This window comes from Anser brachyrhynchus, assembly GCF_964034855.1.
Source record: "Anser brachyrhynchus genome assembly, chromosome: 11".
NCBI classification, from domain to species: Eukaryota; Metazoa; Chordata; class Aves; order Anseriformes; family Anatidae; genus Anser; species Anser brachyrhynchus.
In genome coordinates, this window is record NC_137706.1 from 8,610,209 (window position 1) to 8,622,300 (window position 12,092).

Here is a 12,092-nt window from a genome sequence, read left to right on the forward strand (position 1 = left end):
TCTTCGCTTTCCTGTCATCTCTCTTCAATACCCACCCCCCACTCACCACCTACTGTCCCATCCCATCACCCACCACACACAGAAAAAAACAACAAAAAGCACAGCGACAGGCCCTCATTCCCCTACAATCCTTTATTTGTTATTATTCCTTCTTACCACCTGTCTCACCAACCCACGCTGCCCAGCAAAAACATATGCTGACACCAGCACTTTCCAGTACTATTTTTTCTTCTTTTTTTTTTGTCATTACCCCCCAAAACGCAGTGCGGGGGCCAGCAGTGTTGCTCACTTCTTCTTCAGGAGCTCCGTCATCTCAGGCACTGCCTGCAAACACCAGTGCCAGGGTAGCACCTGCTCTCCCCTCTGTCCCCCCAAAGTCTCCATGTGAAGCACCCAACCCCCCCCCCCCAAGGGCACCCCCTGCCCTCCTGCTCCCATGCGTAACACACAACTCCACGGGCTGTGGGTCACCCCAGCTCACAGCACTCCCCGCTTCCCTCCTGCTGAATAGAGCCTCTTAATTATTTAAGAGCGCTACATTTCCATTAGGTGGAAATAATGCATTCGTACAAAATTTATTAAGGAAATTGTCTACATGGTGTTTCTTCAGAATGTGACTTTGTCTCTGGCTTACAAAAAGGCCCATTCTCACTGTTGAGCCAGCGGGCATCAGTTCAGGAATGGCATTAAGTGCTGGCAGAGTCTGTGTCCATGCCTCTCCACAGAGCCACTACCAGCTCACGCCAGTCACACACATGGCCATGCGCACAGGCTCCCACCTGTGAGCCATAAGGCACTTGAACATGGTCTACTTCACAGCTCAGTTTTCCAGGAGAAAACTGCCAGTTCGTCACAAGCTGCAGTGAGGCAGCGAGCCCAGGCAAAAGGGAGAACTGCTGCAGTCTAAAGAGACTGCTAACTCTGCATGTTCATACTTTCTGAAGCTTAGAAACACATCTAAGTACCTATGTGCAGTTATTTCTCAGAACGGCACATGGTCCGAGTACCAGAATAGGGGCAGGCTGACTGTGAAACCCACCCCTCAAAATTATCCTGGCAAGGACTGAATTCTGAGACTGAAAATAATGAAGTCATAAAGCCAACTCTTTAAACCCAGAGCAAACACCCTGCCACAAATATCTTTGAAATTTAGTAGATTATATTATCTATTTAAGATACCGTTATGTATCTGAATGAGTTATCCTACACGTTTCCAAGTTTAGCCTTACCTGAAACAAGTCTGCCACCAGTCCGTAGTCTGCCACTTGAAAAATTGGAGCTTCTGGGTCCTTGTTAATAGCAACGATGGTCTGCAAGCAACAGGAAAGTACCATGTGTATTTATAGTGATTTACATCTAGGGTCAGAATTACACAGACAGGTCTCATCTACGAAACATGGGCTAACTTCTCTCCTAGCCACCAGATGCAGAGGATCGCAGCACTTAAAGTGCTTTTCCTTCCCACCTCAAGAAAAAAAAAGCAAACAAAAAAAACAAACACCTCCAAAACCCACCATCAAGAAAAGTCTCCAAAACTGAGCCACGTGTTCATAACAGTGATTAAAAAGTCCCTTCCTTGCTCATAGGGACATCGGGGCTATCCTTCCTTGTTCAAAATAAGAACCTAGGAAAAAAATTACTACAGCAGATTATCTGCACTATTTAAGCCGTAATATTACAGAAATAAATCAGGTAGCATTTAAAACACGTATGATCAAATGATGCCAGAGGCCCCTGTACTTACAGTGGGCCATGCGATTTACTGTGTCGCACAGTAGAAAAACGCACAGTAGACAAATGTGATCTAAATCCCAACACGACAGTCCATAAAATGCCTTTGTTGATTTCAGCTCTTTCATACAGGTAAATCATTCCGTAAACATCTGTGACGGCTTCAGGCAAAGTAAGTGGGTGTCCACATCCGAATGTACAGCAGGATGGGGAGATTCCATAAATGATGGAAAAAATCAAAACCACGACAGCTCATAAAACGAGCCTGACACCAAATGGGTTTAAACCACAGCACTGATAACGGCCTTTCTACCTAAATGCTGCAATCTGAACTCTGATTTGAGGCAACAGGAGTCCTCAGGACAGCTCTAACCCAACATTTATTTCATAGGCTTATCTGCCATTCCCAGGTAACCACAGTTCATGTTTCTCACGTGCTTTACTCCCTCCACTGAACATACTCATCCAACAAAATTAATGGCTCGGTACCATATATCTAATGGCAGTAGCTCAAAGATGCGAGTTCACAAATCCTGTGTTCTTAAGCCCACAGAAACATTCTTTCTTTACAGCTCTTTTGTATCCTGTGACTCGCTATAAAGAAGGACCACATCCTTTATGCAGCAAAGTACCTACAGCAGAGCCCTGCTGCTGCCAGCTTGCCAGCTCACAAGCAAAGACTTGTGAGTATTCCAGTAAGGCTTCCCCTGCAGTATTTTCCCCTGAAAGGTTCTATTTCAGTTACCCCATTTGCGAACACTAACTCCGCTAACACTCCGCTAACAGCTCTACAGTACAGTTCTACAGTACAGGAAACAAAACCCAGGTTATGACATCCCAGGATATTAACTCAATAAAGACCTTCTCTAACCATGTTCTGAGGCCCTACCACGCTTTCCGAGAGCCCTTCGCAGGAGCATGAGGCCTGAGGGGCTAATCGTGGGGCCTGCTTGAGGCCAGCTGTCGGTGACACCCTGGGGGCTGCTGGCTCTGTCCTTAAGGCTGCGGGAACTCTGGCGGGCAGGAGAACGATCCAGCTAAGATGGCAAAGCACACATCTGGGACATCAGCCCAGCCAAACCAGGCAGGAGACTATGGGCAGGCAGATGGCTCCAATGCCCCTGCTCTCACCTGGCCCAGGTGAGAAACGCACAGGTACAGTAAATTCTCACGAGTTGCTACTTCAACACAAAGGATACCTTCAGCTGCAAAACCAGCTGACTTTCCCTCTGCGTGCTCCCCTTTTCAGCCCCACTAGCCCTGGAAGGCTACTTAAGAAATACTATGCCACATTCACACACACAAAAAGAAGAACCCGTTGCTTGAAAAATATCTATTTTAAAGCTTTAAGTTTGGCAGCCTAGTCCTTCCTCCGCCTCCGTCTGCTCAAGTACCTTTGTACTGAGATCTGGTTCTCTACCTCATCACTAAAGTCAGACTTTCCATAATAAGAAGCAAAAGCATCACCTTGTTTGCAACAAAACTTTTGGAAGTTACACCTCTTGGGAAGAGCAGATGCTGGCTGGAACTACCTCAGGAGGGAATTAAAAATAAGGGAAGAAAGCAACAAGGATTCACCAGGCCTCCTCAAAAGCTGCATTTTCTACCTTGCTGTAAAAGGACAAATAAATTACACATTTCACTTGGTAGAAAGCATCCGACTACTCTGGAAAACATATCCTTAAGTGTGCAAGTTCACAATGCCAGATAATTCACAGTGCTGATGGAAGGCAGGGGACACTCCCAAGACAGTTTCCATGGCTGCATAATTCTTTTATGTTTGTATAAATGGGATCTTTTCCGTAATTACACCTGTAATGCTTTGGCTAAAAGGAATGCAGAATACACTTCAAACATAAGTAAAACAATTTTAGAATGCACATATTTGTTTACAGTAGAAAAACTATCATCTCTGGGTGAAATAAATCTTAAGTATGCCTCTAATATTGACAAATCTTATCTGTACTTATTTCATATAAAAAACCATCTCGAAGTACCAAACACGGCACTGAAAAAGCCAAAAAAGCTGGAGGTCTTACTGTTACAGCACAGCCAATATTGCTGCACGGTATCAAAGGAAATTCTGGCACATAAAGTAATGGGTTTCCAGTATGGCTGGTAGCTTTACTGAGATGAAACAGGAGATAAATGCAAACAGGGTCAAATCAAGACTTAGGCAGCTTTACGTATACCTTTCTCAGTCCGTGCCTGATTTAATCCCACCCACCCATTCCCTCCCTCACCCAAATCAAGGCAGGAGACTAAATGCTTTGAAACAAAGACATTTTTTATGCTGCGGCCCATCAGCTCCTACTCCTATCAGAGTCCAGGGGGAGCTAAGGACAATGGGGATGACTGTGATAGTACCGCATCAGGGCTGCTTTAGCCATCTCTCCATGTTGACTGTCCCTGTTGTCTCCCTGTTGCTGCGCTGCAAGAAGAAACTACGGCAACCCTTTTTCCATTAAGAACAGTGAGAATACACTGCTACAGATGCTATTATTCACATTGCTCTATCTTAAGAGTGACCTTCATTGCCTCTGCCCATCATTCATCCTCAGTTTCTCATTTTGGTTGTTTTTCTCCACTGTGTTGACTAAGGCAAAAACAGCTCAGCCCCATTGTAGAAAGCTGAGGCCCCAAAAAGGGTGCTGTCTCCCAAATCTAGATGATTTCCCAACAAGATTTATAATATAAATCATATGTTCAAGAAGAACTAAATCCTAAGAAAGCATGGACCATCCTACCACGCAGGCTGGATTGTGAGGACAAATACCAGTCACATAAACTCATTACAGTCTGTCACTGGTCAAACACAAGACAATTTCAAGGATCTGCCTGTAAAGTTTTATAATATTTTCCTTGGTTGGCAATAGTTTTACAAAAGCCTCTCATCAAATTTCTGGGTGCTGGAAAACTGATTCAAAGCCATTAAAACTTGTGATAAGTTCCCTGGATATAGACCAAAAAAATAATTTCTTCTTAAAATACTTAGCAAGAGACAGGACAACCTACGTTTTTTGACGTTTGGCATTTAACAGTATGATTCAGCAGGTAATTCTGCTACTCTTTCCAAACACTGCACTGTGGACTGAACTGGCAATTCCAATTTCAGATGATGTGCTTTGGCAACTAATGAGTTAAACCTTTTAAAGTTTTACTGCCATTTTATAATAGGTTTCCATTTGAATGGCTAAATGCAGAAATGTCACAGACATCTTTTACTTTATGGAATACTAAGTTCATAATTCCAATTACATATTGTTATGCATGAATTAATATGTCATACTCTGAAATAAATGCAAATGGAACTACTGTATAGAATTCAGGCGAGTGTGTGTATGTTGGTTTTTAATAAAAAAGTCAATAAGCTTCTTTTACTTAATACTTCAGGCTTAGTGCAATAGTTGTTCTACCACATTAGGCATTCCACCACAGTATCTTTTTCAGATAGGCTTGGAGGCATGGTATAAGGCAGCAGATAAAACGTCAATCTTACCACAGAATGAATTGGAAAGCTTGTTAAATTACTGATGAAAAACAAAAAAGTCAACTCTTTTCTTTCCTCAAAAATCTCTTCTACCACATCCAACTTTATATACCTTGCTGTCTTTCATCCCAGCCAAGTGTTGGATTGCTCCAGATATTCCCACGGCAATATAAAGTTCCTAGAAGAAAACAAAAATGAGACATTTTTGGTACCCACAGCATAGTTTTAGTAAGCTCTCACAAACCTTACTCAAGATTAATTACATACAGTACTTTTTACATGAGAGTAGTTTTCAATATTAAAGGCAGCTCACGATTGGTTCCCTTTCCCACTTTTGGATGCAATGCAGCTGTAAAAGGAGAATCCCAAAGGAACATCTGCCAAAGACAGATGAGAAAAACGGGGATCTGCATCAAACATAAGACACTGCTTGGCTACAGGATAGGGCAATCAGTGCTACCCATAACCCAGGAGATTCCCAAAACAACTATTAAGCAAGATAACCTATAACCACATAAATGCAGTTCCTAAAGAGAAAAAACAAGGCTCTTTTGCCTGAGGACTCCCTCCATGATTCTCCTAGAATAAGACAATGCACAAAGCTGAAATATGGGTGTTTACACCATTAATAAATTTTTCTATCTGGCAGGATAAAATACTTCAGACACTGGGGGCTGTGAGTACAATTTCTACTTGTAGCGATAGTTTCTATTACTTACCCCAAACCTCAATGTACACATTCCCTAACACTTTTCTTCCCCTGTTCACTATCAACACCTATACCGGATGAGTAAAGAAGTACTTTCCAGGTAGGCACCACTATGCAATAGAATCGTTACACTTCAGGACTGCCAACCCAGCATATCCAAAGAGACTTGCATTCCAAATACAGGAAAAGTAAAGCGTTATGTGTCAATGGTCTTAATTTGTAGCAGAAAAGCAGTTTTCCCCCTTGGGCTAAAAGTTAGCCAGGCTATAACCTATCCAAAACAAAGTATATTTTCAATTCGGTGGCAGCTTTCCCACCACCACCATTTCAAGTAACAGTCAAACCTGCACTGTTCACCTACCTAATTTTACAGAAGAAAAAATAAAGGGATTACTTCTCACTAAATCCATCATAAAAGCAGCAACTGGAACACACAAAAGTAGCTAGGGGATCATCTGTCAAAAACAATTACAAGGTTGCATTTATACATACTTTCGAAAGATGCAACCTTAAATACTAGCAGAAGTTCTTTTTCAAAAGTGCCACAGTTAGTCCCCATTTAAGCACACGCAAATCTGCATCAAGAAATTAAAATGATCTCATCACTGTGCAACTGAAGATGCACATTCCAGCTAAGTGGCTTTTAACACAACAGAACAAAGTGCAGCACAGCTGTAGAACAGGGACGGACTACAGAATAGGCTGGCAAACGAAGGTGTTCAAATACAGAGAAATTGCAGACTATATCTTCCATATAGGCCTGATAGTCACCATATCAATTCCAGAAAACAGATGATTGCTTTCTGATGTTTCTACAGCTACAGATTTCACCTATTATGTTGGCTTTTAAATACGAACAGTGAAATATGAATGAAGAATATTCTATACTTTTTTAGAAAAACTATCTCCTGTAACAACTAAATGGAAGGGTAACGGAGCAGGAACGAAGCATTTTGTATTAAGTCGGCTTGCTTTGAAATTGAAACGCAGAATCTAGTCTGCATATTTGCACAAAACCACACAGCTGTTGAAGATACCCAAAAATTTCTTAGTCTCAGTTGCTTTTCAGTGTGTAGATTAGCACTGGAGATCAACCCATTTCAACCACAGCTGCAATGTAACATAATACGTACATATAAGATCTCGTAGTAAGAATGAAATATTTTATTTATACCATATAAAACAACAGATGTTACAGAAGACATTATTCTAACATCCTATAATCTTTAATACAAGCTCTTTTTAAAAACGCATTACTGTGATTTGATTTTTTAGAGCAATTCATTAAGTGCCAGTCATCTAGACTACCAGATACTCTTATCGCTCTGTTTAACAACGTAAAGTTCAGTCTTTGGAAAGAATCTAGCTAACCAGGAGCCAGAAGCCTTCATATATATTCTACTAAAATATCTGGGAAAGACAAGGGTGTTTCATTAAAAGGACATCTATAAACCACCAGGTTTGTCTAAAAAGCCTTAATTATGCTTTTAAGTCGTGCCCTTCTAGGTTACGGGCTTTTGGCTCTATAGTGAAAATAACTGGTCCGTTCACTAGCTTCTAACACTTCACAGAATCACAGAACCGTAGGGGTTGGAAGGGACCTCAAGAGATCATCAGCTCCAACCCCCCTGCCAAAGCAGGTTCCCTAGAGCAGGCTGCCCAGGTAGGCGGCCAGACGGGCCTTGAATATCTTCAGAGAAGGAGACTCCACAACCTCCCTGGGCAGCCTGTTCCAGTGCTCCATCACCCTCACCGTGAAGAATTTCTTTTGCATGTTGGTGCGGAACTTCCTGTGCTCCATTTTGTGGCCATTGTCCCTTGTCCTGTCCTCACAAACCACTGAAAAGAGGTTGGCCAAATCCCTCTGTCTCCCACACTTAAGATACTTGTAAACATTGATAAGATCCCCTCTCAGTCTTCTCAAGGCTGAACAGACCCCAGGTCTCTCAGCCTTTACTCATAGGGAAGACGCTCCAGGCCCGTATCATCTTTGTGGCCCTCCGCTGGACTCTTTCCAGGAGATCCCTGCCTTTTTTGTACCAGGGAGCCCAGAACTGGACACAGTACTCCAGGTGAGGCCTGACCAGGGCAGAGTAGAGGGGGAGGATCACCTCCCCTGACCTGCTGGCCACGCTCCTTTTTCCGCATGCCAGGATCCCATTAGCCTTCTTGGTCACCAGGGCACACTGCCGGCTCATGGTCAACCTGTCGTCCACCAGGACCCCCAGGTTCTCCTCCACAGAGCTCCTCTCCAGCAGGTCGTCCCCCAGTCTGTACTGATACGTGCGGTTGTTCCTTCCCAGGTGCAGGACTCTACACTTGCTCTTGTTAAACCTCATTTGGTTTCTTCCTGCCCAGCTCTCCAGCCTGTCCAGGTCTCGCTGAATGGCAGCACAGCCTTCTGGCATGTCGGCCACTCCTCCCAGCTTTGTATCATCGGGTACTTGCTGAGGGCAGACACTATTCCCTCAATCAAGGTTGTCGCTGAAGATGTTGAACAAGACTGGACCCAGCACCGACCCCTGGAGAACACCGCTAGTCACAGGTCTCCAGCCAGACTCTGCGCCGCTGATCACCACCCTCTGAGCTTGGCCAGTCAGCCAGTTCTCAACCCACCTTACTGTCTCTACTTACAGTAGATCACTTCAGTACTGTTTACACACAAATAACACATATGATGGTATGCTTCCTATCAGTAGTCCAATACTGCAAAAGAGATCTGATTGCTTAAATCTTAGTTTAAATCTATTCTACTATTTAAATATGTTCTACTATTATTATTTAGTAAGGGTGGAACAAAGGACACACAAGAACTGAATGATAAGGATTCGGGACTGTTCAGTGCTCTCTAAGGAGAGAATTCAACCGCTCGTTTTCAGGGCTTGTCTGTGTAGGAGACTCGTGCCAAGAACAAACCAGCACAAGTAGAATCTGGATCACACCTCTCAGGTTCCAACAAAGATGGCTTTACACCAACACCTGCTTTTTGGACCCTTGGAAGCTGCTCTAATTACTGCTGTCACATGGCTGGTGCACAGCCCACAATTAAAGGCATTTATGGCAGAGTTCAGTACGTGGAGTGGCATTTATCAACTCCACGGTGCTTGCACACAGGCCAGTTATCACTGAAGAGCTGCCGCAAGCACTGTGCCACACAAGCATGGCATAACAAAACAGCAAACAGATTCTGTATCAAGGGGTTCACTGCACTGTCTGAGATGAGATGAAACCCCAAAAGTAATTTAAGTGGAGAAAAAGGAAAATCACAGTTTTGGTGAGGGCATGGCATCAAATCAGAGAGTTGTCTTCCCTCACACTAACTTAATTTTGCACAGAAAATATTTATTATACATGTCACCACCATGCCACAAATCTTACTTTGCAGGAACTGGATAGCAGACATAGACGACTGAGAAAAGAGCTAATGGTAAGAAAGAGCAGAAAGAATGACGGAAAGAAGCAACATAGGAAGTTGAACAGACCAAACAGCCTAAGAGGGGATGAAGCAGAGGGCAGGCAGGCACAATCAGGAAATACTTATGTTACAGATGCACTACTGCAGAAAGGGCTTGGTGCATCAGTAATGGGACCACGTGAAGGCAGGAGCATCAGCACGTAACATACCCATTAAGCTTCTCACACAGGCTACAGCAGCAGACAAAGCTGATTCTGCCAGTAAACCGGCACACAGCAACAGAATTATAATTTGTCCTGCCGCATAGCATCCTACAGGACACCAGTGGGAGCCAGGGTCCCAAGTGAGACCTCAAATCTTGTAAGCACAGATTTACATCAGAACAACCCTAAGCAGAAATACAACTCCAAGCCTCAAATGTTTCATATTTAAAGGAAATATTCCAAATCAAGAATGCAACTTCTCATTTGCTATGTAAAGTATTCATCTAAGGATTGCAGTTTTTTTCCACAGCCTTTTAAAAACATGACCCCAGCATGCCTTGAAGGGAAAGTCACTGTATGCTAATCATCTAAATGAAATAATAATTCTTAGTCATCCTCTAAACTGCCATTTCTGATTTAAAGGTACCCAACATACGTATTAGCATGTACAGAAAGTCCATGAGATTTCATGTACGTGAGTTTGCACAACTGGCTCCAGAATCCACAGAGCCACTTACACGCTGTTTGGATAAACATCACCAGAGTGCTCTGTGTGGATGATTATAATTATCAACACACCAATGAAGTTTTTTTCCTGTGCATACTGATTCTTCCAATTATTTATAATTGCTGGCATATAATATTACTTCATTTTTTCTTTGGTGAATATTTTTTAAATGCCTTAGGCTGCCTTGGGGCAGTTAAAGCTACATGTGAGTAAGAGAATAACAAGAACAGTTTTTAGTTGTAACTTACAGTGATTTCGAATGCTGTGGAGCTCTGTTGTGCATCTTTCACTGGTGCAACGCAAGATGAGGCAGTTACTTTGCAGGAGTGCTGTCAGCTACCATCTATTTTCATGCCAACTTTTAAATTGCACTGAAAACCTTCAGTGTACATCAGTTCATCCCCCTACCAGTGGCATGCATTTAAACATGCTAGTTTGATCAAGTCCTTTGGCACGTGTCCTCTTTTCAAAGGCAGCTCAGACATTTTATTTTCTTTGCAAGAGTGAAAGGACAATGGAATTAGAAAGAAATTGTTTTAATGGGAGTTGCTTCATACAAGAGATTCCTTCCAATTACAAACTATTAACCCAATAAAATATGTTCTGGCTTGATGCAAGTTCTTATATATTGCACTGTATATCAAACAATTATCCAGTATGTACTACTCAGCGACGCTGTCAAGTACATTCCATTCAAGAAGTACATGTCACTAAACTGCATCCCAACTACAGTTTCTTTTTCATTGTAAGTACCTTTGATGAGACAAGCTATGTAATTACTCTTAAGCATGGTTAGGTTGTCTGCTGGAGTGTGGGGCCATACAGCAATTTCTTTTTGCTCTCTAGAGAAAAGCACATCAATTGCTTTCAGCTAAATGCACTCACATATGAATATTTTAGTACAATTTAATGTTTCTGCACCAACCCCCAAGGAGCAGAGCATCAATTTGTGAACATAGTTTCCTTGGAGTTAAAAGCTACACTGGATAATGCGGGATGAAAGGGGTTGTCAATCCTTAGCTTTTTAGCAAGTCAGAGAAAGGTAGTCTGTAAAATTCAGTCCCAGCTGCATACAAAGTTTCCCACTATAAAGCTACTTTTCAACAGTAGCGAATTATCAGAGGAGATATTCCAAAAACAATTTCCCAAGCCCGGTCAGTGTTCCCAGCCTTATTCCCATCTGTGAGCTACCTAACAGCCTCAGCCATTTATACGATGAAAAGCGCACCTGCCGGTCTATTAATAAAACCCACAAATTTAATGCAGAAATAACACATTCTCACAAAGAAGCTTGCTGAAGGTGTGACAAATTAAGTAACGTATCACATGTTTGAATACAGAAACTTTAGTTATCTCAATACTTTCTTCTATGGGTAAGAAATTCAGAAGTAACGAAGATCTCGTCATCAATAAGCAAGGAGAAGAACATTTTTCAAGTCATGGGTTACACTTCTCATGAACCCAAAGAAATTAATTAATTCTTTCTATTGTTAGAAGTTCTAGATAAGAGTCAGAGACCAAAAAGAAAGATAAATACTGGAATAAGACACACCTTGTTTCCATTTCCCTGCACTTCCTCACAGGAGCGAAGGGAAACAAACCCTAACAGACACACTGATTTGAGCAAGCAAACAATCCCTAAGAAAGTAACAGGAAGAAAAATGGAAAAAGAGTTCGTATCCATGTATCCACTCACGCTTTTTAAAGAGAGGAAATCCTGGCTAGGTGAAGTATTTGATTGCTTTGCCACCAAATAGAAACAGAGGAATAACGTTGATAATACTAAATTGCCCTTCACCTTTAGAGCTACTCCCAAAGCAAGGTGGTGACTATCAAATACTTCAAGCCACTCACTGGGCTGAAAAGGACAGCCTAGTAAAACACTGGAGCAAATATGAGCTCAGAACGTGTCCCATCACCTTGTAAAACAAGTGGAGAAACAAGAGTTCCAGGCTCCTTGAAAGACCATTCTGCAGATTCAGGTATCTCACTGCTAGGAAATGCTTTCCTGCTATTCAGCTTGCTTTTTCCCACTT

At 42.4% G+C, this 12,092-nt stretch overlaps 1 protein-coding gene across 3 annotated transcripts in view; it reads right to left on the minus strand.

Moving 5' to 3' along the window:
* Positions 1-117: 117 nt before the first annotated feature.
* ETFA (electron transfer flavoprotein subunit alpha) overlaps positions 118-12,092 on the minus strand; it is a gene marked incomplete at its 5' end in the record, with an annotated part of 35,770 nt that continues 23,795 nt past the window's right edge. For all 3 annotated transcript variants that reach the window (XM_080551387.1, XM_080551385.1, XM_080551386.1), the window contains 3 exons: positions 118-324; positions 1,230-1,310; positions 5,334-5,399. In XM_080551387.1, coding sequence (XP_080407513.1) covers positions 286-324; positions 1,230-1,310; positions 5,334-5,399 — 186 coding nt within the window. In that variant the 3' untranslated portion in view covers positions 118-285. The remainder of the gene's footprint in view (positions 325-1,229; positions 1,311-5,333; positions 5,400-12,092) is intronic.